This window comes from Ornithorhynchus anatinus, chromosome 3 (assembly GCF_004115215.2).
Source record: "Ornithorhynchus anatinus isolate Pmale09 chromosome 3, mOrnAna1.pri.v4, whole genome shotgun sequence".
Taxonomy (NCBI): domain Eukaryota; kingdom Metazoa; phylum Chordata; class Mammalia; order Monotremata; family Ornithorhynchidae; genus Ornithorhynchus; species Ornithorhynchus anatinus.
This window is the reverse complement of record NC_041730.1, coordinates 140,102,663-140,128,028: the sequence shown is the minus strand read 5'-3', so window position 1 is coordinate 140,128,028 and position 25,366 is coordinate 140,102,663. Positions and strand designations below refer to the sequence as shown.

Genomic DNA, 25,366 nt, shown 5'->3' with positions numbered 1-25,366 from the left:
CTGCCACTTGTCAGCTGTGCGACCTTGGGCAAGTCACTTCACTTCTCTGTGCCTCAGTTATCTCATCTGTAAAATGGGGATTAAGACTGTGAGCCCCACGTGGGAAAACCTAATTCCCTTGTGTCTACCCCAGCGCTTAGAACAGTGCTTGGCACATAGTAAGCGCTTAACAAATACCAACATTCTTATTAAGGAATTGTCAGGGAAGACTCCCTGGAGGACATGCGATTTTAAGAGGGCTTTGAAAGGTGAGGAGAGCTGTGGTCTGTCCGATACGAAGGGGGAGGGCAGTTCCAGGCCGGAGGGAGGACTTGGACGAGGAGTGCGGTGCCTGGAACTGATTGGAGAAAAGATACAGTTCCTGCCCTTGAGGGGCTTCCGCTCTGATGAGGTAACTTTGGAATTTCCCTCCACAATGATTGACATGTGGTCAGTGGACTTTGGGACATTCAAACTCCCACTAGCCGCTTGGAGGTCCCTAATGGGAAAGGAATCTGATTCCTGTAGCTGAAGATGCCCCCTCCTCCTCTTTCAACCCTCTGGCCACCGACCCTTGGCTCCGTCTGACCGGGCAGCCCACCCACAGGTCCACGACTTTCCATGGGAAGTTTGTTCCAGGAGACTCCACCCGGTTCTCAGAGCTGGGGTCCAAGCTGGTCCGGCCCAGCCTGCTCCGCTGACACCTCGGATTCGGGCTTCATCCGCCCTCTGTCCGTTTCTTCAGTTCTCCGCTCTGACGGCGACTCCCAACATGGGAGGCCTGAGCTGTGGGCCATTTTCCTCCCTTACCCAGCTGCCAAAGGGACGAACACCTAGTGGCCGGTTGGCCGTGAACTTTGCCGGGAAACATCCCGCCCACCCCGCTATTGGATGTTCAGTTCATCTCGGCGGAACCGGTACTGAGCCTGCCTATCGAAGGGGACCCCAGGAGCCTGCCTCAGAGCCAACATTTCAAGATAACCTGGAGCGCGCAGAATCCGTTCCAGAGAAATCAGCATCAGGCTTTGGGAAGGATGATGTACATTGAGATCAGAGGGATGGAGGGAGGGAGCGATGTGGGAAGGGATGGAGGGGAAGATGGAGGGAAGGGTGGAGGGAAAGGTGGAGGGCAGGTTGTGGGGGGGAGGGACGAGTTCTTCTTGGCCTACGGAAACGGGAGGTGCTGGGTCACTGACTCTTCAGAACAACATCCCGTCCTTTGGAGCGTATTCCATGGGTCTCTTCTGCTGTTGCCTCTTTTTATATCTCATGTGCTGGAAAGCCACGATGATGCCAGTAGTGGCTCCATCCAGCAGCAGGACAAGCAGCATCAGCCAGTAGGAATAGCCGTACCTGTGAGTCGCTTCTCTATAACTCCAGTGTTGGTAAATCTTTTTGACCAGGGCCACAGACAAGTTGTTGATTTGCATGTTCACCGCGAAGAGTATCATGGACAGAATGATAAAGAACACTGAAAAAGAAGAAATACAGAAGGATGTGATAGGCAGACCAGAAGCGGCATTGCCCCGGGGGATGAACCCGGGCCTGGGAGTGGAGGGACCTGGGATCTAGTCCCGGATCCTCCATTCGTCTGTTGGGTGACTCTGTCTTGTCTTATGCCGTCGAGTCGTCTCCGACCCATAGTGACGCCATGGACGGATCCCTCCCCACCTCCATCTGCAATTGTTCTGGTAGTGGATACAGAGAATTTTCTTGGTAAACATCCGGAAGTTGTTTACCTCCTTCCCCGCAGTAAACCTGAGTCTCTGTCCTCGACTCTCTCCCGTGCCGCTGCTGCCCAGCACGGGTGAGTTTTGACTTGTAGCAGATGACCTGTCACTCACTAACCACTGCCCACGCTAGGAATGGAATGGACAGGCCTCGGCTTGACTCTCCCTCCCTCGAGACTGGTAGAGCATTGGAAACTCTCCAGGTGCGACCATGAGAGGAAGGGTGACCTTGGGCAAGTCATTTAACTTCTCAGGGCCTAAGTTTCCTCAACTGTTAAAAATGGGGATTCGATGCCTGTTCTCCCTCCTACTTGGCTATAAGCCCAGTTTGGAGCAGGGACTGTGTCTGGACTGATCCCCTAGTATCCACACCAAGAGCCCTTTAAGGCTCTTAACTAATTTTGAACTTTCTAAGAACTGTGTGGATATCTCAGTGAACATCAGTCTCTCTTTTATTGTATGGCATTTGTTAAAGGCTGTGTGCCAGGCACTGTACTAAGCTCTTGGATAGATTCAAGCTAATCAGTTTGGACACAGTCCCTGTCCCACACGGGGCTCACAGTCTTAATCCACATTTTTCAGAAGAGGGAATTGAGGCTTGGAGAAATGAAACGACATGCCTAAGGTCGCACAGCAGACAAGTGGTGGAGCTGGGATTTGAAGCCAGGGCTTTCTGACTGCCAGGCCTGGGCTCTACTCTTTAGGCAACCCTGCTTTTCTCCCTTAATTGTGTGATTCTTATTCCTGGGAAAGCAGCTTCTTCCTCAGGCAGTTGTTTTGCTGGCTTCCCAGGTGGGATCTCTAGGAGTTGGAGAAATGACATCTGCCCATTCTCGAGGCCGTAGCCGCCCTCTGACACCGAGCTACGACACCGGCGGTAAGGTCTAGTGGATAGACCACAGAATAGAGATCCAGGAAGGCCTGGGTTCAGATCCCAGCTCTGCCACTGGGCGTCTGTGTTCCCTTGGGTGGGTCATTTCATCTCTCTGGGCCTCGGTTTCCTCAAAAGATCAATGGGGATAAGATAGCGGCCTTCCCTTAGCTCTTAGACTCTGAGCTCCATGTGGCTCAGGGCTTCGGACCTATCTGATCATCTTGTATCTACCCCAGTGCTTAACACAGTGTCGGGCCCAAAGTAAGCACTGACTAAACACCCCAGCTAATATCCACCCTCCTCAACTTTTATTCACCTCATCTGTAAAATGAGGATTGAGACTGTGTGCCCCATATGGGCCAGTAACTGTTGTCAACACGATTTGGTTTTATCCACCCCAGCGCTTAGTACAGTGCCTAGCACATAGTAAGTGCTTAACAAATACCATCATTATTATTATCATTATCATTATTATTACAGTGCTTGGCATATAGTAAGCACTTAACAAACACACAATTATTATTTAAGAGAAGCAGCATGGCTCAGTGAAAAGAGCATGGGCTTTGGAGTCAGAGGTCATGGGTTCGAATCCTGCTCTGCCACTTAGCTGTGTGACTGTGGACAAGTCACTTCACTTCTCTGGGCCTCAGTTACCTCATCTGGAAAATGGGGATTAAGACTGTGAGCCCCACGTGGGACGACCTGATTTCCTTGTGTCTACCCCAGCGCTTAGAACAGTGCTCTGCACATAGTAAGCGCTTAACAAATTCCAACATTATTATTAAGACCTTGGACTCCAAGAGAGTGTCTGAACTCTACCCCAGTGGTTGGCTCTGGTAGGTGGGTGAGGAATTCATTTTTTCAGTCAGATTTATTGAGCACTTATTGTGTGCAGAGCACTGTACGAAGCGCTTGGGCGAGGACAATGTAATAATAAACTGACACACTCACGGCCCACAACGAGCTTACAGTCTAGAGGGATCTGCACGGTTTGGAGGACAGAGAAGAGAAGCGGACGATCCCAGCCCTGACCCCCCCGACCCCGCTCCCCCAGCTCATCCTGACCATTGAAGGCATTGGAGGCGTACACTCCGGACGGTCCCAGAAAGGTCTGCGCGGGGTTGCTGATGGTGTTGTATAAGTTGAGCCCGGCGCTGAGGAGGGAGCAGAGCATGGCGAGGACCAGGAACAGGATGACCAAGGAGTGGATGGTGTGGAGATCCGACCCCTTCAGCTGGGAGATCACTGAAATGGAAACACACAGAGAACCACCGGGCAGCCCACCGGACAATGCTGCTCATGCTGCAGATCCAGGCCCGGCCTTCCGCAGCCGCTGGGTGAGAAGCAGCCTCGCTTAGTGGATAGACCCCAGGCTGGGGAGTCGGAATGACCTGAGTTCCAATCCCGGCTCCGCCACGTGTCTGCTGTGTGACCTTGGGCAAGTCACTTCACTTCTCTGGGCTTCAGATGGGGATTAAGACCGTGAGGCCCATGTGGGACAAGGACTGTGTCCAACCTGATTGAGTTGTATCTACCCCAGCACTTGGGATAGTGCTTGGCACACAGTAGGCGATAATAGTAATAGTATTTGTTAAGCGCTTACTATCTGCCAAGCACTGTTCTAAGTGCTGGGGTAAGTATAAGGTTATCAGATCAGACACAGTCCCTGTCTCACATGGGGCTCACAACAAGTACCATGATTAATATTATTAATTATAATCCACAGCCGGGGTATCCAATAATAATAATATTAATGCTGGTATTTGTTAAGCGCTTACTATGTGCAGAGCACTGTTCTAAGCGCTGGGGCAGATACAGGGTAATCAGTTTGTCCCACGTGAGGCTCACAGATAATCCCCATTTTACAGATGAGGTAACTGAGGCACAGAGAAGTGAAGTGACTTGCCCACAGTCACACAGCTGACAAGTGGCAGAGCCGGGAGTCGAACCCATGACCTCTGATTCCAAAGCCCACACTCTTTTCACTGAGCCACACTGCTTCTCCGCAGTGTGAGAATCCAGAGCAGCCACTTCCAAGCCTGCATCATCCAGACCCCCAGCTTCCAGGCCAGTGGTGTCCAGATCTGCGGCATCCAGAGAGGGGCATCCCAGATTGGGAAACAGCATGGTCTACTAAGTAGAGGGTGGGCCTGGGGGTCAGAAGGAGCCTGGGGGTGAGAAGGACCTACGTTCTAATCTAATCTCCTCCACTGGTCTGCTGGGTGACCTTGGGCATGCAACTTCACTTTTCTGGACCTCAGTTCCTTTATCTGTAAAGCGGGAATGAAGACTGTGAGCCCCATGTGGAACAGGGACTGTGTCCAACCTGATGATATTGTATCTACCCTAGCATTTAGAACAGTGCTTGACACATAATGCTTAGCAAATACCATTATTATTATTATTACCCAGACCCACAGCATCCAGACCTGTGACGTTCTGACCTGCAGTGTCCGGACCCGTGGCATCCAGACTGGGGAATTCAGACACGGGCATCCAGATCTGCATTGCCCAGGTAGCCTGATGCACGGCATTCAGACCTGCAGTGTTCAGACCCGTGACGTCCAGAATAGGGCACCCCAAGCTGTGGTATCCAGAGCCAGAGCATCCAGACTTGCAGTGCCCAGCCCTGTAGTGTTGATTCAATACTATTGAATGAATGAATGATTGAATGAATGAATAGTGTCCAGATCCAGGGCATCCAGACTTACAGCGTCCAGACCCGAGGTGTCCAGACAGGGGCATTCATTCAGTAGTATTTATTGAGCGCTTACTATGTGCAGAGCACTGTACTAAGCGCTTGGAATGTACAAATCGGTAACAGAGACAGTCCCTGCCCTCTGACGGGCTCACGGTCTAATCGGGGGAGACGGACAGGCAAGAACAGTGGCAATAAATAGAGTCAAGGGGAAGAATATCTCATTAAAACAATAGCAAATAAATAGAATCAGAATAGAATTCAGACCCAGGGCATCCAGACCTGCAGGGTCCAGACCAGGGGTGTCCAACCCATAGTGTTCAGACCCAGGGCATCCAGGCCTGTAGCATCCACACCCAGAGCAGCAGGGTGGATGGCATTCAGACCTGTGATGTCCAGAGCTGCAGGGTCCAGCCCCGCAGTGTTCAGAGCCAGGGCATCCAGACTCACAGCATCCAGATTGGGGCATCCAGTACTGTACTTGATCTCTTAATTAATTAATCAACAGTATTTATTGAGCCCTTACTCTGTGCAGAGCACAGATTTGGTAGACATGTTCCCTGCCCACAAGGAGTTTAGTATTTTTATATCCACTCCTCGCCGAGCCCCATAAGAGTTGTACAGAGAACAACTCTTATGTACAGAGAAGCAGCGTGGCTCAGTGGAAGGAGCTCGGGCTTGGGAGTCAGAGGTCATGGGTTCGAATTCCGGCTCTGCCACTTGGCAGCTGTGTGACTGTGGGCAAGTCACTTAACTTCTCGGTACCTCAGTTACCTCATCTGTAAAAAAATGGGTATTAACTGTGAGCCTCATGTGGGACAACCTAATTACCCTGTATCTACCCCAGCACATAGAACAGTGCTCTGCACATAGTAAGCGCTTAACAAATACCAGCATTATTATTATTATTATTATTACATACCCATCTCTACTTTATTTCAATGTTGGTCTCCCCCTCTAGACTGTAAGATCCTTGTGGGCAGAGAATTCATTCTTTCATTCAGTCATATTTATTGAATGCTTACTGTGTGCAGAGCACTGTACTAAGCACTTGGAAAGTACAATTCGGCGACACGTTCTCACAGTTATCAATCGGTCATATTTATTGAGGGTTTACTGTGTGCAGAGCACTGTACTAAGCCTGAAGCCTAAGAGTTTAGTACAGTGCTCTGCACACAGTAAGTGCTCAATAAATAGCATTGATAGAGTGACTGTTTGATTGATGGCACCGGGCAGCAGTTCAGGGATTCAATCGTATTTGAATACGATAAGGGATGAGGGATAAAGGATTAGGGACAAGATGTGGGAACAAGGAACCAAAATTAGGAAGTGGAACCGGGAACGAGGAATTTGGAAGCTGGAACTGGGATTGACGTGATGCTCACCTGCACTCAGCTGTGCTGGGTTGGACTCAGGAGGAGAATGAGAGGCAACAGAAGACTCAAACAGCTCCTCGGGGGAGAGCTGACATTGGGAGATTGAAATAATTATAATAATAACATTTGTAAAGTCATTCATAAGTGCTAAGCAGTGTACTAAGCACTTGAGTAGATACAAGATCAGCAGATATGCACACCCCCTGTCTCACACAGGTTCACAATATGAGAGGGAGGGAGAGCAGAGATCTTATCCCCAATTTGCAGATGAGGAAACCGAAGCCCAGAGAAGTGAAGTGACTGGCCCAAGGTCACACACCAGGGAGGTTTCGGAGAGGGATTTTGAACCCAGGTCCCCGCTTTTGTCACACTGCAACAAGGGCAGAGGGAGCATTTTCAGGATATGGGAGAACAGAGCCTCAGACAATTCTGCACCCCAGTTGAAGTCCTAACTTACTTCACTTGTTCGCTACTGTTCATCAGTTAATGACGTTTATTTCATGCTTAGCATGTGCAGAGCACTGTACTAAGTGCTTGGGAGAATATAATACTATAGAGCTGGTAGACACATTCCCTGCCCACCAGGAGCTTAATAATATAATGTTGGTATTTGTTAAACACTTACTATGTGCAGAGCACTGTTCTAAGCACTAGGGGTCGATACAGGGTAATCAAATTGTCCCACGTGAGGCTCAGAGTTAATCCCCATTTTACAGATGAGGTAACTGAGGCACAGAGAAGTGAAGTGACTTGCCCACAGTCACACAGCTGACGAGTGGCAGAGCTGGGATTCGAACCCAGTGACCTCTGACTCCGAAGCCCAGGCTCTTTCCACTGAGGTAAGACAAACACTAAAATAAATTATGGATATGCATAGAAGTGCTTTAGTGCTAAGGATGGAATTAATATTATTTACTTAAAGGTTAAAGATCCAAGTTCATTGCGTGCCTTAGTGGAAAGAGCACAGGCTTGGAAGTCAGAAGACGGGGGTTCTAATCCTGCCTCTGCCACTTGTCCGCTGTGTGACCTTGGGCAAGCCGCTTAACTTCTCTGTGCCTCAGTTACCTCATCTGGAAAATGGGGATTAAGACTGTGAGCCCCACGTGGGGCAACCTGATTACATTGTATCTATCCCAGTGCTTAGAACAGTGCCTGCCACATAGTAAGTGCCTAACAAATACCATCGTTGTTATTATCATTATTAATGCTGGGAGTCAGGGAGTCAGGGCAGACCAGCATGGTGCACTGCGGTCAAGGAAAAGTGGCTCTCTGAGCAAAGCTTCTCAGGAAAAGACAGATAAGGAGAAGAAAGTGAAAACAGTGCCTGATTTTGCAGACATCATACGTGACGTGACAAGGGACGACCTTTGTGTGTGATCAGGACTGTGGCTCTCCCACTGAACTTTTCCATCTCCCACGCACTCATGAGTTCACCCTCAGAAAAGGTCTGGGGTCAAAAGGGCAGGAAATCTCTTTTTTTTTAACGGTATTTGTTAAGCGCTGCTATGTGCCAGGCACTGTATTAAGCGCTGGGGTAGGTACAAGATAATCGAGTGGGATACAATCCTTGTCCCACATAGGGCTCAAAGTCTAAATCCCCATTTTGCATTAGAGGGAACTGAGGCCCAGAGAAGTGAGATGACATGTCCAAGGTCACCCAGCAAGTAAGTGATGGAGCGGGGATTAGAACCCAGGTCATCTGACTCCCAGGTCTGGGCTCTTTCCATTAGGCCACACTGCTTCTCAATCCTTTTACCACATTTAGATATTCTGTTAAAAGTGAATAGTATGATTAGTATATGCCTATTCAACCCTTACTCGGGGACAAATTTCTGTCCTGAGCACTGGGGTAGTTACAGGCTAATCACTCAAGATAGAGCCCCTATCCCCTCAGGGATTCACACTCTAAAAGATATTATAATAATAATGATTATTGTGGTATTTGTTAAGTGCTTACTATGTGCCAGACAGTGTTCTAAACGCTGGGGTAGATACAAGGTAACCAGGTTGGACACAGTCCCTGTCCCACATGGAGCACACACTCTTAATCCCCATTTTACAGATGAGGTAAGTGAAGCCCACAGTAGCAAAATGACTTACCCAAGGTCACGTGGCAGACAAGTGGCGGGGCCGGGATTAGAACCCATATCTTCTGACTCCCAGGCCCAGGCTCTACCCACCAGGCCACGCTCCCCATTTTACAGAAGAGGTTCCTGAGGCCCGGGGTGGTTAAGTGACTTGCCTAAGGTCACCCAGCAGGCAACTTAATCATCTTGCATCTGGGAGCCCCATGTGGGACGGGGACTGTGTCCAACACGATCATCTTGATTCCACCCCAGAGTTTACTACAGTGCTCAGCACATAGTAAATGCTTAACAAATACCATTAGAAAAAAAGAAAGGAACAGATTGAGGACTACAACCCAGGTCTCCAAGTTTCCAGCCTCATGCTCTTTGGTCTAGCCCCAGCTGCCTCTCACGGGACTTTCCCACTCTGAGCACTGTGTGGCTGAAGTTGTGATGGCCGTAACGTTCCCTCTGAGAAAGCAGAAATCTATAACTCCTCCAGGATAGACCTAACATCCCCCCGGAAGACCAAAATCCCTTTCAAATGTGTGTTCTGGATGAAGGAAAGATTTTCTCAATGATCTCACTGCTCCTTCAGCACCTTTACACCGTCTTTAATCAATCCATTGCATTTACTGAGCATTTACTATGTGCAGATCACTAAGAATTAGGAGGGTACAGTATAACAAGAGTTCATTCATTCAATTGTATTTATGGAGCACTTATTGTGTGCAGAGCACTGTACTAAGCGCTTGGGAAAGTACAATACAATGATAAACAGTGACATTTCTTTCCCACAATAAGCTCACTGTCTAGAGGACTGTATATACACTTGTATATTTACAACTGCCTGCTACATTTCTGTATATCCATCGTATTTATTGAGGGTTTACTCTGTGCAGTTTGAGAGAGTATAACTTACACATCCAATTCCATAATATTCAACTCAAGCAGCGGGGCTCAGAGAGGCAGCGGGGCTCAGTGGAAAGAGCAAGGGCTTGGGAGTCTGAGGTCTTGGGTTCGAATCCCAACTCTGCCACTTGTCAGTTGTGTGACTGTGGGCAGGTCACCTAACTTCTCTGTGCCTGAGTTACCTCATCTGTCAAATGGGGATTAAGACTGTGAGCCTCTCATGGGACAACCTGATAACCCTGTATCTACCCCAGCGCTTAGAACAGTGATCTACATCTCTGCCCCTGTCCTCTCCCCCTCCCTTCGGGCTCGCATCTCCTCCCGCCTCCGGGACGTCTCCACCTGGATGTCGGCCCGCCACCTGAAACTCGACGTGAGCGAGACCGAGCTCCTCATCTTCCCTCCCAAACCAGGTCCTCTCCCAGACTTCTCTATCACCGTGGATGGCACGACCATCCTTCCCGTCTCTCGAGCCCGCGATCTCGGTGTCATCCTTGACTCGTCTCTCTCGTTCGCCCCACGCGTCCTATCCGTTACCGAGACCTGCCGGTTTCACCTTTACGATATCGCCAAGATCCACCCTTTCCTCTCCACCCAAACGGCTACCTTACCGCTACGGGCTCTCGTTATATCCCGGCTAGACTACCGTGTCGGCCTTCTCTCTGATCTCCCTTCCTCCTCTCTCACCCCGCTCCGGTCTATTCTTCACTCCGCCGCCTGGCTCATCTTCCTGCAGAAACGATCTGGGCGTGTCACTCCCCTTCTTAAACAACTCCAGTGGTTGCCTATCGACCTCCGCTCCAGACAAAAACTTCTCACTCTAGGTTTCGAGGCTCTCCATCACCTCGCCCCTTCCTACCTCTCCTCCCTTCTCTCTTTCCACCGCCCACCCCGCACGCTCCGCTCCTCCGCCGCCCGCCTCCTCGCCGTCCCTCGGTCTCGCCCGTCCCGCCGTTGACCCCCGGGCCGCGTCCTCCCGCGGTCCCGGAACGTCCTCCCTCCTCACCTCCGCCGAACTGATTCTCTTTCCCTCTTCGAAACCCTACTTAAAACTCACCTCCTCCGAGAGGCCTTCCCAGACCGAGCTCCTCTTCTCCCTCTACTCCCTCTGCCACCCCCCCTTTACCTCTCCGCAGCTAAACCCTCTTTTTCCCCTTTTCCCTCTGCTCCTCCCCCTCTCCCTTCCCATCCCCTCGGCACTGTACTCGTCCGCTCGACCGTATATATTTTCATCACCCTATTTATTTTGTTAATGAAATGTACATTGCCTCGATTCTATTTAGTCGCCATCGTTTCTACGAGACGTTCTTCCCCTCGACTCTATCGCCATCGTTCTCGTCTGTCCGTCTCCCCCCATTAGACCGTAAGCCCGTCAAACGGCAGGGACCGTCTCTATCTGTTGCCGACTTGTTCATTCCAAGTGCTTAGTACAGTGCTCTGCACATAGTAAGCGCTCAATAAATACTATTGAATGAATGAATGAATGAACAGTGCTCTGCACATAGTAAGCACTTAACAAATACCAACGTTATTATTATTATTACCCCTTTTCCTTCTTGCCCAATTTGTCATTTATTTTAGAGTCATTTTTCCTTGATAGACTTTGAACTCCTGGAGGACGGGAATTATGTCTACTAAATCTTTCGGACTCCCCCAAGCCCTTAGTACCCCTCTCAGGATGACACCTGGAGAGTTTCCAGTTTCCTACCAGTCTCGGCTACGGGAGGGAGAGTGAAGCTGAGGCCTGTCCCATTCCATTCCTAGCTTGGCCAGTGACTAGCGAGCAGGCCATCGGCTACAACTCAAAACTCCCCCGTGCTGGGCAGCAGCGGCACGGGAGAGAGTCGAGGGTGGAGACTCAGGTTTACTGGACCGAACGGGGCAATGATCAACCACTGTTGGATTTTGTCCAAGAAACTCTGTGGATCCCCTACCAGAACGATGGCAGAGGGAGGTGGGGCCTGCTGGGAGAGATGTCTCCATAGAGTCGCGATGGGTCGGAATCGACTGGATGGCATAATAATAATAATTACGGTATTTGTTAAGTGCTTACTATGCACTGAGCACTGTTCTAAGCGCTGGGGTAGATACAGGGTAATCAGACTGTCCATGTGGGGCTCACATTTTTTAATCCCCATTTTTACAGATGAGGTAACTGAGGCACAGAGAGGTTAAGTGACTTGCCCAAGGTCACACAGCAGACAAGTGACAGAGCGAGGATTAGAACCCATGACCTCTGATTCCCAAGCCCGTTCTCTTTCCACTAAGCCACCGCTTCTCTAAGACAAGACAAGCCCTTAGTAAACTACTCTGCACACAGTAGACTGTAAACTTTCCTCTCATTCATTCATTCAGTCAATCTTATTTACTGAGCACTTTCTGTGTGCAGAGCACTGCCTTAAGTGCTCTCCCAGGTGCTCAATACAGAGCTCTGCACACAGAAGACTGTAAGTTCCTTGAGGAAAGGATTCATGTCTACTAATTCTATTGTGATCTTCCAAGCCCTTACCACAGTGCTCTGCACACAGCAGATGATCATAAGAAGCAGTGTGGCCTAATGGAAAGAGCCCAGGCCCGGGAATTAGGGGACCTGGGTTCTAATTCGACTCCACCACCTGTCTGCTCTGCAATGTGGGGCAAGTCACTTCACTTCTCTGGGCCTCAGTTAGTTCATCTGTGAAATGGAGATTAAGGCTGTGAGCCCCAGGTTGTACAGGGACTGTGTCCAACCTGATTACCTGATATTTACCCCAGTGCTGAGTATAGTGTTTGGCAAATAGTGAGTGCATAACAAAAATGATCATAAGAATAATCATAAAAAATCCTAATGTTTCAAAAAATGATTCCAGTGAGTTTGGAAGGCAGTGTAACACAGAGGAAAAGCCCCGGGCCTGGGAGCCAGGAGATCTGGGTTCCAGCCCTGACTCTACTCCTCACCTGCTGACCTTGGATAAGTCTCTTCTCTTCTTTGAATCTCAATTTCCTCATTTGAGCCCGTTGTTGGGTAGGGATTGTCTCTATCTGTTGCCGAATTGTACTTTCCAAGCGCTTAGTACAGTGCTCTGCACACAGTAAGTGCTCAATAAATACAATTGACTGAATGAACGAAAAGAGGATAAATATGAGTTTCCCTTGCCCTTTGGACTATGAGCCCCATGTGGGTCAGGGACTGTGTCCAACCTAGAACTAGAACTACCCTAGAACTTAGAACAGTGCTTGGCACATAGTAAGTGCTTAACAAGTACCATAATATGTTTTTTGTGGGGCGGGGGGGGGGGGGACCGTGGGGCAAGGAAGAGTCCAATAGGGCAGAGTGGTTAGACACATTTCCTGCCCATGATGAGTTCACAGTCATTTATTATGACCATGAAATTTGTTTCTGGGGACTTTGACCTCACAATCTCCATGGTGAGGAAGTCCCTCGGTCATAGATTGCACATTTCTGGTCATTTGATGTGCTGGGATTGTCAGTTAGCACTGCCATGGATGTGCTGAGCACTGTACTAAATGCAGGGGCTAGATTCAAGCTCATCTGGCCAATCCAATACCAGATTTCACATAAAAAGGAGTTTCTCAAAACTCCAGAGGGCTAGAATTGGATTCCATATAAACTCGTGGTGGACAGGGAATGCATCTGCCAACTCTATTTTATCATACTCTCCCAAGCGCTTAGCACAGTGCTCCCCATACAGTTAAGCGCTCAATAAATACCACCAATTCATTCATTCATTCATCAATAGTATTTATTGAGCACTTACTCTGTGCAGAGCACTGTTGATACTTTCCTTGAAGTCTATTTCTGATAAGCCTTATTACCCACGCTCAAAATCACAAATTTCTAGGACTTGAAATGAGTACGTGGTTCCTGTCTCGCTGTGAAAATACTAGTCCAACGCCGAGGGCAAGGTGACTGAATTTTTCAATCATTTAATTTCTGTTACTGAAATGTGAAGCCTTCTCTAATAGTATGTCAGGTCAGGTGTTGGGCATTGAAATGTTTATGAAGATTTTCTAAATGTCATTTATTATATTCAATAACATCTTTTCTAGATGGTAAAAGCTCCTTGAGAGTAGGGATCATGTCTGCCAACTCTACTATACTTTACCAAATGCTTAGAACAGGGCTTTGCACACAAGAGACTGTAAACTCTTTAAGGGCAGGAATCACATCGACTAACTTTATTGTGCTCTCCCAAACGCTCAGTACAGTGCTCTACACATAGAAGACTGTCAGCTCCTTGAAGTCAGGGATCGAGTCTGCTAACTCTATGGTAATAATGATAATAATAATAATGACGATGGTATTGGTTAAGCATTTACTGTGTGCCGAGCACTGTTCTAAGTGCTGGGGTAGAAACAGGGTAATCAGGTTGTTCCACATGGGGCTCACAGTTTGAATCCCCATTTGACAGATGAGGGAACTGAGGCACAGGGAAGTGAAGTGACCTGCCCAAGGCTACACAGCAGACGAGTGGAGGATCCGGGATTAGAACCCAAATCCTCTGACTTCCAAGCCCAGAGACTGTAAACTCTTTAAGGGCAGGGATCACATCTACCAACTTTATTGTGGGCAAGTCACTTCACTTTTCTGTGCCTCAGTTACCTCATCTGTAAAATGGGGATGAAGACTGTGAGCCTCACGAGGGACAACCTGATTACCCTGTATCTACCCAGTGCTTAGAACAGTGCTCTGCACATAGTAAGTGCTTAACAAATACCAACATTATTATTATTATTATTGTACTCTCCCAAGAGCTCAGTACAGTGCTCTGCACACAGTAGACTGTGAGGGCAGGGATCAGGTCTACTAACTCTATCACACTCTTCCAGGTGCCTGGCACAGTGCTCTGCACACAGTAAGCACTCAATACCACTGATTGATTGATTCAGGAGAGCTTTGAAGTTGAGGATGTCCTCTATAAATTAAACGGGGGCAAAACTTCTCAGCTAGCATACCAAGAAATTCATTCATTCATTCAATAGTATTTATTGAGCGCTTACTATGTGATGATGATGATGATGTTGGTATTTGTTAAGCGCTTACTATGTGCGGAACACTGTTCTAAGCGCTGGGGTAGACACAGGGGAATCAGGTTGTCCCAGGTGGGGTTCACAGTCTTAATCCCCATTTTACAGATGAGGGAACTGAGGCACAGAGAAGTGAAGTGACTTGCCCAAGGTCACACAGCAGACAAGTACAGAGCACTGTAATAAGCGCTTAGAATGTACAAATTGGTAACAGATAGAGACAGTCCCTGCCCTTTGACTGGCTTACAGTCAAGCTGCTTTAGGGAGAAAGACCTAACATTTCCGAGTGCGTGGGTCAGAATTCTCTGGTACAAAATAGAACTGTCCATTTCTAAATGCTCTATAGATGGAAGTTCAGAACACCAATCAATCTATCAATTAATTAACGGTATTTATTATTAAGCCTTTAACTGCTTGCAGAGCACTATACAAAATTCTTGGGAGAGTCCAGTATGACAGAGGTGGTAGATAGGTTTCCTCTCCACAACGAGCTAAAGTTCAGAGGATGAGCCACAGAAATCTCTTAATGGAAAATGATTTCAGCGTAACTCTAAAATCCATGTACGTTTTGTTTAAATCCTGGGAAATCTAAAGGGAAATCACAATCCCATTCAGGTCACCCACATCTAATTTCCCCCTGCTGGTTCCGAGCCTCTAGAAAACCTTCCGAATTTTGACTGTTTTAGGGGTGCTGCATCAAGATGGGTTTAGAGAACGAAGAGAGGTTGTGGGCAAACCCTTAAACCGATAATCTCAAAATAGACAAGTTTTCAAGCTCAAGACCGCAGCTCTCCCCCTCTTCAAAGCCTCTCTGAGCCCCACTTCCTTCAGGAGGCCCTCCCTGATTCATCTCTCTTCTCCCCGTTGTGTCAGACCCTCCACTCTCCTGCCTCAGCCCTTTGGGGCCTTCAGCTTCCCCCAGCCTTCCTCTACTTCTGCTGCTGTGGAAATATTTATCTGTTAGAGATGCAGCATGGCTCAATGGAAATAGCATGGGCTTGGGAGTCCGAGGTCATGGGTTCTAATCCTGGCTCTGCCGCTTGTCAGCTGTGTGACTTTGGGCAAGACACTTAACTTCTCTGTACCTCAGTTCCCTCACCTGTAAAATGGGAATTAAGACTGTTAGCATCATGTGGGACAACCTGATTACCTGGTAACCCCCCAGTGCTTAGAACAGTGCTTGGCACATAATAAGCACTTAAACATTATTATTATTATTATTATTGTTCCCATTCCATCTTTCTCATCTTCTTCCTCCCATCTGTACGTCCTTTTGGGTTCCATCTCTGGTCAGATTGTAAATTCCTTGAGGAATTTGCCCAAGTACCTGCTCCTTGTGGGCAGGGAAGGTGTCTATTTATTGTTCTATTGTACTCTCCCAAGTGCTTAGTACAGCACTCTGCACATAGTAAGTGCTCAATAAATACAACGATTGACTGCCTTAGTCCAGTGTTCTGCGCACAGTAGATTAGAAATTGCTTGAGGGCAGGGATCGTGTCTTCTAACCCTGTTCTATTCTCCCAAGTGCTTGGTACACAGTTTTGCACAGAGTGGTCTGTAAGCTCCTCGAGGGCAGGGATTGTGTCTACTAACTACTGTACTCTCCTAAGTGCTCGGCAAAGTGCTCCACACACAGTAGTCTGTGAGAATCTTGAGGGCAGGGAGTCTGTCTTACTAACTCTGTCGTACTCTGCAAAACTCTCAGTGTAGTGCTTTCCACAGGGTAGATCGCAAGCTTCACGAGGGAAGGAATCCCATCTACTACCTCTAGTGTATTCTACCAAGTGCTCAGTACAGATCCTGCATACAGCAGAACGTAAGCTCCAAGAGGGCAGGAATCATGTCTACTAACTCTATCGTTCTCTCCCAGGTGCTTAGTAGAGTGCTTTGCACACAGTAGACCATAAGCTCCTTGAGGTCAGGGATGGGTCTACTAACTCTATTTTTCTCTCCGAAATGCTCAATCCAGTGCTCTGCACATGGCAAGCGCTCAGTGAAGGCCTTTATTTGGCAGATTAATCTTCTAACTGGGCCTCGATCTCGCCTGTCTCGCCGCTGACCCCTGGCCCACGCTGTGCTTCCGGCCTGGAACGCCCTCCCTCCTCAAATCTCACAGGCAATGACTCTTCCCCTCTTCAAAGCCTTATTGAAGGCACATCTCCTCCAAGAGGTCCTCCCTCACTAAGCTCACTTTTCCTCATCTTGTACTCCCTTCCACATCACCCTGACTTGCTCCCTTTGCTCTCCCCCTCTGCCCAGCCCTATAACACTTATATATATAGATATATCTGTCGTTTTATTTATTTGTAGTGCTGTCTCCCTGTCTCTAGACCGTGAGCTCATTGTGGGCAGGTAATGTCACTGTTTATGGCCGAATTATACTTGCAGCGTGGCTCGGTGGAAAGAGCCCGGGCTTGGGAGTCAGAGGTCATGGGTTCGAATCCCAGCTCTGCCACGTGTCAGCTGTGTGACTGTGGGCAAGTCACTTCACTTCTCTGGGCCTCAGTTCCCTCATCTGTAAAATGGAGATTAACCGTGAGCCTCACGTGGGGCATTCTGATGACCCTGTATCTACCCCCAGCGCTTAGAACAGTGCTCTGCACATAGTAAGCGCTTAACAAATACCAACATTATTTCCCAAATGGTTGGTATAGTGTTCTGCATAAGAAAAATATGATTGATTGAATGAATGATTGCTCAGAAAGCCCCTCTCCACTTTCCCTGTGGGGCGGAGAAGCAATTTCCTCTTGGCTGGAGATTCGTGAGGATGTCTGTCCAGTTTCACTCACTAAGGACGATTCGGTCCTCCTCCAGCTGCTCCAACTCTCAGCCCCGGACACCTTTCTGTCCGATGTTTCCCTGACTAAACCTCCTTTCCTCTTCTCCCTTTCCCTTCTGTGTCTCCCTCCCAGCCCCATAGCACTTATGTCCATATCCGTAATTTGGTCTATTTCTATTAATGTGTGTCTTCCCCTCTAAACTGCAAGTTCATTGCAGGCGGGCAAAGTGTCTGTTTATTGCCATATTGTCGTCTCCCCAGTGCTTAGTACAATGCTGTGCACACAGGAAACACTCAGTGAACATGAATGAATGAATGAATGAATGAATGAGGTTTTCACTGTCAATGTCCGGCCTCCCCTCCTCCACTGCTTTGGCTGCCGAGCCCATGGCTCGGACATGGTGTCAGCCTTCTCTAGGCAGGGAGCCTGGAGGGTCTACCCTGGATCTGGGATTTGAATGATTGATTGATTGAAGCTGGGGAGAGAGGGTCTAGAGAAGAAGCTGATGAACCTCTGGGATTGATTAATCACAATGATAATAATAATGATTATACTTTTGATATGTGTGAAGCACCGTTCTAAGCACTGGGGTAGATGTGAGATAATAACTGTGGTATCTGATAAGCACTTACTATGTGCCAGGCACTGAACTAAGTGAGAAAACCGGGTTGGACACGGTCTCTGCACCAAGGGAGGCTCACGGTCCAGGAGGCAGGGAGTATAGGCATTTTATCTCCATTTTACAGATGAAGAAACTGAGGGCCAGGGGCTTAAAACTCTGTTGAAAGGCTCCTTGCAAGACTACCCCTCAAGGAGAGGAAATGCGTCGTTCTTGAGGGACAAATTTCCAGCCAGGAAACTGGGTCTACAGGGTGGTATACCTCCACCCAGCCCTGCCCTCAGAGAACTGACAGATGGACGTCTGGACGACCAAGACAGGAAGGAGACCATTTTGGTCTCTTCTCCCACCTCTCCTTACTCTCAGCCTGCTGTTTCTTAAATGCTATTTTTTCTTAAATGGTATTTGTTAAACATTTTATACCAGGCACTGTACTGAGCAGCTCGATCCCCTCACTCCCCTCCGGCCTGTAACTCCCTCCTTCTCTCCCCTCATCAGACAGATTCCCGCTCTACCCTCCTCCAAACCTCCAGGAGCACCGGGGAAGATACAAGCTAATCAGATTGGACACAGTCCCTGTCCCAGTGGGGGCAAATTTAATCCCCATTTGACAGATGAGATCACTGAGGCCCAGAGAAGTGAAATGACTTGCCCAGCAGACAAGTGAGGAAGCGGGATTAGCACACAGGTCTTTCGGTCTCCCAGGCCCGCACTCTATCCACCAAGCCACGCTGTTGCTGACCTTTCTGCAGGCAGGACATGGACGAGTCAACCTCAAAGTTGACTGAAGAGCTGGTGTGGCTCAGAGATCGGGAGATCAATCGGGGAAGGCTCGTTGGAGGAGGGGGGATAGGAGGAGAGGTTTGGAGGAGGGGAGAGCGGGGATCTGTCTGATGAGGGGAGAGAAGGAGGGAGTTCCAGGCCGGAGGGTAGTGAGGAGATCGAGGCAGGAGAGGGGAGAGCACGGCTAGGAGGGGGCGCCTGGGAAGGGCCAAGATTGTGGCTCCAACGGGAGAGGAGAACACAGAGAGAGAGACGGCGGTGACAGTTGGCAGAGAGCCTGGAAACCGACAGCGAGGAGATCGTATTTGATGTGGAGAGCCCCGGGGAGACCGGAGAGGGTTTTAGAGGAGAGGAGAGAAGTGGCCGCTGTTCCTCCGGGCCTCATGGGAGATTCCCAGGCTGTCCTGGCCACCCTAGTCAGGCCTAATAACGTCTAACCTTGGCAAGGAGTAAAAGAGTTCAAAGTCTTAGTGAAGGCACAGCTCCTCCTCCGAGAGGTCTTCCCTGATTAAGCCCTCATTTCCTCTTCTCTCACTCCCTTCTGCGTCGCCCGCGTGCTTGGATCTGCTCCCTTTATTTACCTTCCCCTCAGCCCTTCGGCGCTTATGTACATTTGCGTAGCTCAGTGGAAAGAGCGTGGGCTGGGAAGTCAGAGGTCATGGGTTCAAATCCCTGCTCCGCCGCTTGTCAGCTGTGTGACTTTGGGCAAGTCACTTCACTTCTCTGGGCCTCATTTCCCTCATCTGGAAAATGGGGATGAAGACTGTGAGCCCCACGTGGGACAACCTGATCACCTTGTATTCCCCCAGCACTTAGAACAGTGCTTGGCACATAGTAAGCGCTTAGAAAATGCCATCAATATTACATTTCCTTAATGTATTTACTTATATTCACGGTGCTCTCCTCTTCTAGACTGAAAGTTTGCTATAGCCAGGGAACGCGTCTGCCAACTTCGTTATAGTGTACTCTCCCAAGCATTTAATACGGTGTTCTGCACAGAGTAAGTGCTCAATAAATACAAATACAATGGAAATAGTAGCAGCACTGGAAGTAGCAGTAGTAAATATGAGCCCCTCATTGGGCGGGGATTGTTTCTATCTGTGTACATCCCAAACGCTTAGTACAGTGCTCTGCACATAGTAAGTGCTCAATAAATACTGTTGAATGAATGAATAAATAGTAGGAGCGGTAGAAGAAGTCAGAGTAGAAGTAATAGTAGCGGTAAAATAATAGTAGTGACAGTTAATGGCAGTAGAAGCAGCAGTAATAGCAGTAATAATAATGCTGGTATTTGTTAAGCGTTTACTATGTGCCAAGCACTGTTCTAAGCACTGGGGTAGATAAAAGGTAATCAGGTTGTCCCACAAAGGGCTCACAGTCTTCATCCCCATTTTACAGATGAGGTAACTGAGGCACAGAGAAGTGAAGTGACTTGTCCAAAATCACACAGCTGCTAAGTGGAGGAGCTGGGATTAGAACCCCCGACCTCTGACTACCAAGCCCGTGCTCTTTCCATTAAGTACCTTGTATGTACCCCAGCACTTAGAACAGTGCTTGGCACGTAGTAAGTGCTTAACAAATGCCAGCAGCGGAGAAGCAGCGTGGCTCAGTGGAAAGAGCCCGGGTTTGGGAGTCGGAGGTCGTGGGTTCTAATCCCGGCCCCGCCGCTTGCCAGCAGTGTGACTTTGGGCACGTCACAACTTCTCTGTGCCTCAGTGACCTCATCTGTAAAACGGGGATTAAAACTGAGCCCCACATGGGACAACCTGATCACCTTGTATCCCCCCCCACCGCTTAGAACGGTGCTTTGCATATAGTAAGAGCTTAACAAATACCACCATTATTAAACATCAGCATGAATTAATAATAGTAGTAGCAGTAGTAACAGCAGCAGGATCCCGCCTGGATTGCTGCATCAGCCTCCTCGCTGACTTCCCTGCCTCCTGTCTCTCCCCACTCCAGTCCAGACTTCACTCTGCTGCCCGGATCATTTTGCTATAAAAATGCTCAGGCCACGTTTCCCTCCTCCCCAAGAACCTCCAGTGGTTGCCCATCCACCACCGCATCCGACAAACACTCCTCACCATTGGCTTTAAAGTTGTTCATCCCCTAGCCCCCTGCTACCTCACCTCGCTATCCTCCTACTCCAACCCAGCCTGCACACTTCACTCCTCTAATGCCGGCCTTCTCCCTGGGCCTCCATCTCGTCTATCTCGCGCCCGACACCTCGCCCTCGTCCTGCCTCTAGCCAGGAATGTCCTCACCTCCTCAAATTCAACAGAAAATGATTCTCCCCAAATTCAAAGCCTTATTGAGGGCCCATCTCCTCCAAGAGGCCTTCCCTGACTAAGCCTCCCTTTCTTCTTCTCCTGCTCCCTTCTGCGTTACCCTGACTCACTTCCTTTGCTTATCCCCCCTCCCAACCCCACAGCACTTATGTCCATATCTGTCATTTATTTATTTCTATTAATGTCTGTCTCCCCGCCTCCAGACTGTAAGCTCGTGGTGGGCAGGGAATGTGTCATAACAACAACAGCATAACATAACAACATAACAACATAACATTGTTAGGTTGTACTCTCCGGAGCGCTTAGTACGGTGCTCTGCACACAGCTAATGCTCAATCAATCAATGATTGAACTAATGAATGAATAGCAGTAATAGCAGCAAGTTCACTGGGGGCAGGGAATGTGTCTGCTAATTCTGTTGCATTGTACTCTCCCGAGCACTTAGCACAGTGCTCTGCACATAGTAAGCGATCAGTATATGCCACTGATGGATGAATGGATTGATCGTGCCAGGGGTAGCAGTAGTAATAGTAGTTAGCACTTGTCTTATGCCATCGAGTCACCGCTGACCCATAGCGACACGCTAGGGACACCCCTCCCCGAATGCCCCGCTTTCCATCCGCAATTGCTCTGGTAATGGATCCAGAGAGTTTTCTTGGTAAAAATACAGAAGTGGTTGACCTTCGCCTCCTTCCGCGCAGCAAACTAGAGTCTCCACCCTCGATTCTCTCCCGTGCCTCTGCTGCCCAGCACGGGTAAGTTTTGACTTGTAACAATAATAAGAATAATGGCATTTGTTAAGCGCTTACTATGTGCAAAGCACAGTTCTAAGCACTGGGGAGGATACAAGGTGATCAGGTTGTCCCATGTGGGGCTCACAGTCTTAATCCCCATTTTCCAGATGAGGGAACTGAGGGCCAGAGAGGTGAAGTGACTTGCCCAAAGTCACACAGGTGACACGCGTGGGATTAGAACCCATGACCTCTGACTCCCAAGCCCTTGCTCCTTCCACTGAGCCACGCTGTTTTGGCCTGCCACTCACTAGCCACCGGCCAGGCTAGGAATGGAATGGGCAGGCCTCTGCTTGACTCTCCTTCTCGTGGCTGAGGCTGATAGAGGACGGGAAACTCTGCAGGTGCGACCCTGAGAGGGGAGTAACAGCACTAGTATGATAATGATGATGGTATTTGTTAAGTGCTTACTATGGGCAAAGCACTGTTCTAAGCACTGGGGGGGATAGAAGATAATCAGCTTGTCTCACGTGGGCCTCACGGTCTTAATCCCCATTTACAGATAAGGTAACGGAGGCATAGAGAAGTTAAGTGGCTTGCCCAAGGTCACACAGCAGACAAGTGGCAGAGACGGAATTAGAACCCATGACCTCTGACTCCCAAGTTGGGGCTCTTTCCACTGAGCCACGCAGTAGTAACAGTAGTAGTATTTACCAAACGCCCTCTTGATGAGGTGCACTGTACGAGGTGTTTGGGAAGTACAGATAACAAGGTGATACATCTCCTGCCCACAAGGAGCTTATGTTCTAATGGGGGAAACAAATGAAAAAGTATTTACAACTCATGCGGTCAAAATAAATAATTCGAGCAGGCACAGATGCACGAGTGATGGAGGGTGTAAATTAAGTCCATAAGAGTCAGAGTTGACTGAAGGGGTCAGGGATCGGCTCAGGGGTCGGGAGATCAATCAGGGAAGGCTCGGTGGAGGAGGTGGGATGGGAGGAGAGGTTTGGAGAAGGGGACAGCGGGAATCTGTTTGATGAGGGGAGAGGAGGAGGGAGTTCCAGGTCGGAGGGTAGTGAGGAGATCGAGGCAGAAGAGGGGAGAGCACGGCTAGGAGGGGGCGCCTGGGAGGAGCCAAGACTGTGGCTCCAACAGAGAGGAGAACACAGAGAGAGAGACGGGGGTGACAGTTGGCAGAAAGCCTGGAAACCGACAGGGAAAAGATCGTATTTGATGTGGAGAGCCCTCGGGAGACCGGAGAGGGTTTCAGAAGAGAGGAGAGATACGGCCGCTGTTCCATTTAAACTTGGGCCCAGATTATTTCACTTCCTGAAAAGCCGGGAGAAAAGGAGTCAAAGAACCTTCCCTGCTCATCAGATGACCGAGACAGCTACCACTGCACGCATCTTTTTCCCTCCCGCCTCTGCCTCAGGGGGCCTCGTTTCTCTTTCTTTTCTTTCTCTGAGGCAGAATGTTTCTTTTTCTCTGAGGGAGGAAGTTTCTCTTTCACTGAGGAAGTCGAGCCCGCCGGAGGTGGGGGCTGAATGGGCCATCTTGGCACGAGCTCCCCATCCGGCCCCCTCCCCGGTCCCGGGCCGCCCTCACCGGCCGTCCGGCCCCTTGGGGAGGTCCATGGCGGCAGCTGTTACCTTCGAAGTACTGGGTGGGCAGGCCGAGGCCGCTGAACTCTTCTTGAGAGCTCACGCCCCTGAGCAGGCCGTACGTGAGGACGATGGTGCTGCTGCTGTTTGAGTTGCTCATGGCGATCCGGCTGGTGACCCAGGCCTGGGTCCCGAGCACGGAGCAGACCACGACTAAGGCGGCCAAGCTGGTGAGAAAGGCCGACAAGAACAACAGCTTCTTCTCCACCGACGGCATCGTGCCGTCTCAGGGCCGCGGGACGGCTGCCCGACCCCTGCGCTTCCCGCTCCTTCGCTGTGTCCGGGCTCCCGGGCCTACGGTGTCACCTCGACCCTCGGGCCTTGGGCCTCCGGCGAGCTGCGCGTCCTCCGACCCGGCGGGCTGGTGGCCGCCCTGAACCCTGAACGCTGAACCCCCCGGCCTGGCCATGAAGGCGGGGAGAGTCTGGACTTTGGTCGGGCGGACGGGCGTTGCTATGGTCACGGACAGAGGAGGGACAGACGAGGCCCTGTTTCCGGGCAGGTGGGAGGGTGAGGTGACATTCCTGTGCCGGCCTGGAGGATCACCTGCTCGGAGCCCGTGCAGAGCACCCAGCTGCAAAGGACTGGGCCTTTTGAGAAGCCACCAGGGCCGACGTTAACCATCCCCTGAAACCATCCCTCCTGAAAGCTCACCTCCTCCAGGAGGCCTTCCCAGACTGAGCCCCCCTTTCCCTCTGCTCCCCCTCCCCATCACCCCACCTCCCTCCCTCTGCTCTACCTCCCTCCCCGCTCACAGCCCTTGTGTATATTTGTACATATCTATTATTCTATTTATTTCATTATTGATGTGTATATATCTAGAGTTCTATTTATTTATACTGATGTTACTGAAACCTGTCTACTTGTTTTGTTGTCTGTCTCCCCCTTCTAGACTGTGAGTCCATTGGTGGATAGGGATTGTCTCTGTTGCCGAATTGTACTTTCCAAGTGCTTAGTACAGTGCTCTGCACACAGTGAGCGCACAATATGATTGAATGAATGAATAAATCCACTCTCAAAGATGAAGCAGCACAGCCTAGCGGATAATAATAATATAATTGTGGTACTTGTCAAGTGCTTACTATGTGCCAAGCACTGTTCTATGCTCTGGAGTAAATATAAAGTATTCAGTTTGGACACCACCCCTGTCCCACATGGGGGTTCACGGTCTTAAGCCCCATTAGAGAAGCAGCGTGGCTCAGTGGAAAGAGCCCGGGCTTGGGAGCCAGAGGTCATGGGTTCGAAACCCGGCCTGCCACTTGTCAGCTGTGTGACTGTGGGCAAGTCACTTCACTTCTCTGGGCCTCAGTTACCTCATCTGTTAAATGGGGATTAACTGTGAGCCTTATGTGGGACAATCTGATTACCCTGTATCTACCCCAGTGCTTAGAACAGTCCTCTGCACATAGTAAGCGCTTAACAAATACCAACATTATTATTATTATTTTACAGGTGAGGCAACTGAGGCACAGAAAAGTGAAGTGACTTGCCCAAGGTCACACAGCAGACAAGTGGTTGAGCCGGGATTAGAACCCACGTCCTCTGACTCCCAAGTTCGTACTCTTGCCATTTAGCCATGGGTCTGGGTGTCCACAGGACCTGGGTTCTGAATCCCAGTTCCGCTACTTACCTGCTGTGTGACCTTGGGTGAGTCACTTCACTTCTTTATGCCTCAGGTACCTCATCTGGAAAACCTAGTGCTTTACAGTATTGAATAATACAGGCTAATCCAGTCCAGTAGTTTTTAACAGCATATATTGAGTGACCCTGGGTGCAAGTGCCTCCCTGCCCACAAGGAGTTTCCACTCTGAAGAAGATATTTCTGGTGTTTATTAATC

General features: G+C 49.4%; 1 protein-coding gene across 1 annotated transcript; it reads right to left on the bottom strand.

The window, feature by feature from the left end:
- Nucleotides 1–1,000: 1,000 nt before the first annotated feature.
- On the bottom strand, nucleotides 1,001–23,940 carry CLRN3 (clarin 3). The gene is made up of 3 exons (XM_029059068.2): nucleotides 23,517–23,940; nucleotides 3,649–3,828; nucleotides 1,001–1,450 (listed from the first exon to the last, which is right to left on the bottom strand). The coding sequence occupies exons 1-3, from the start codon at nucleotides 23,743–23,745 to the stop codon at nucleotides 1,179–1,181; spliced, it is 681 nt and encodes a 226-aa protein (XP_028914901.1). The 5' UTR covers nucleotides 23,746–23,940; the 3' UTR covers nucleotides 1,001–1,178.
- Nucleotides 23,941–25,366: the final 1,426 nt, after the last annotated feature.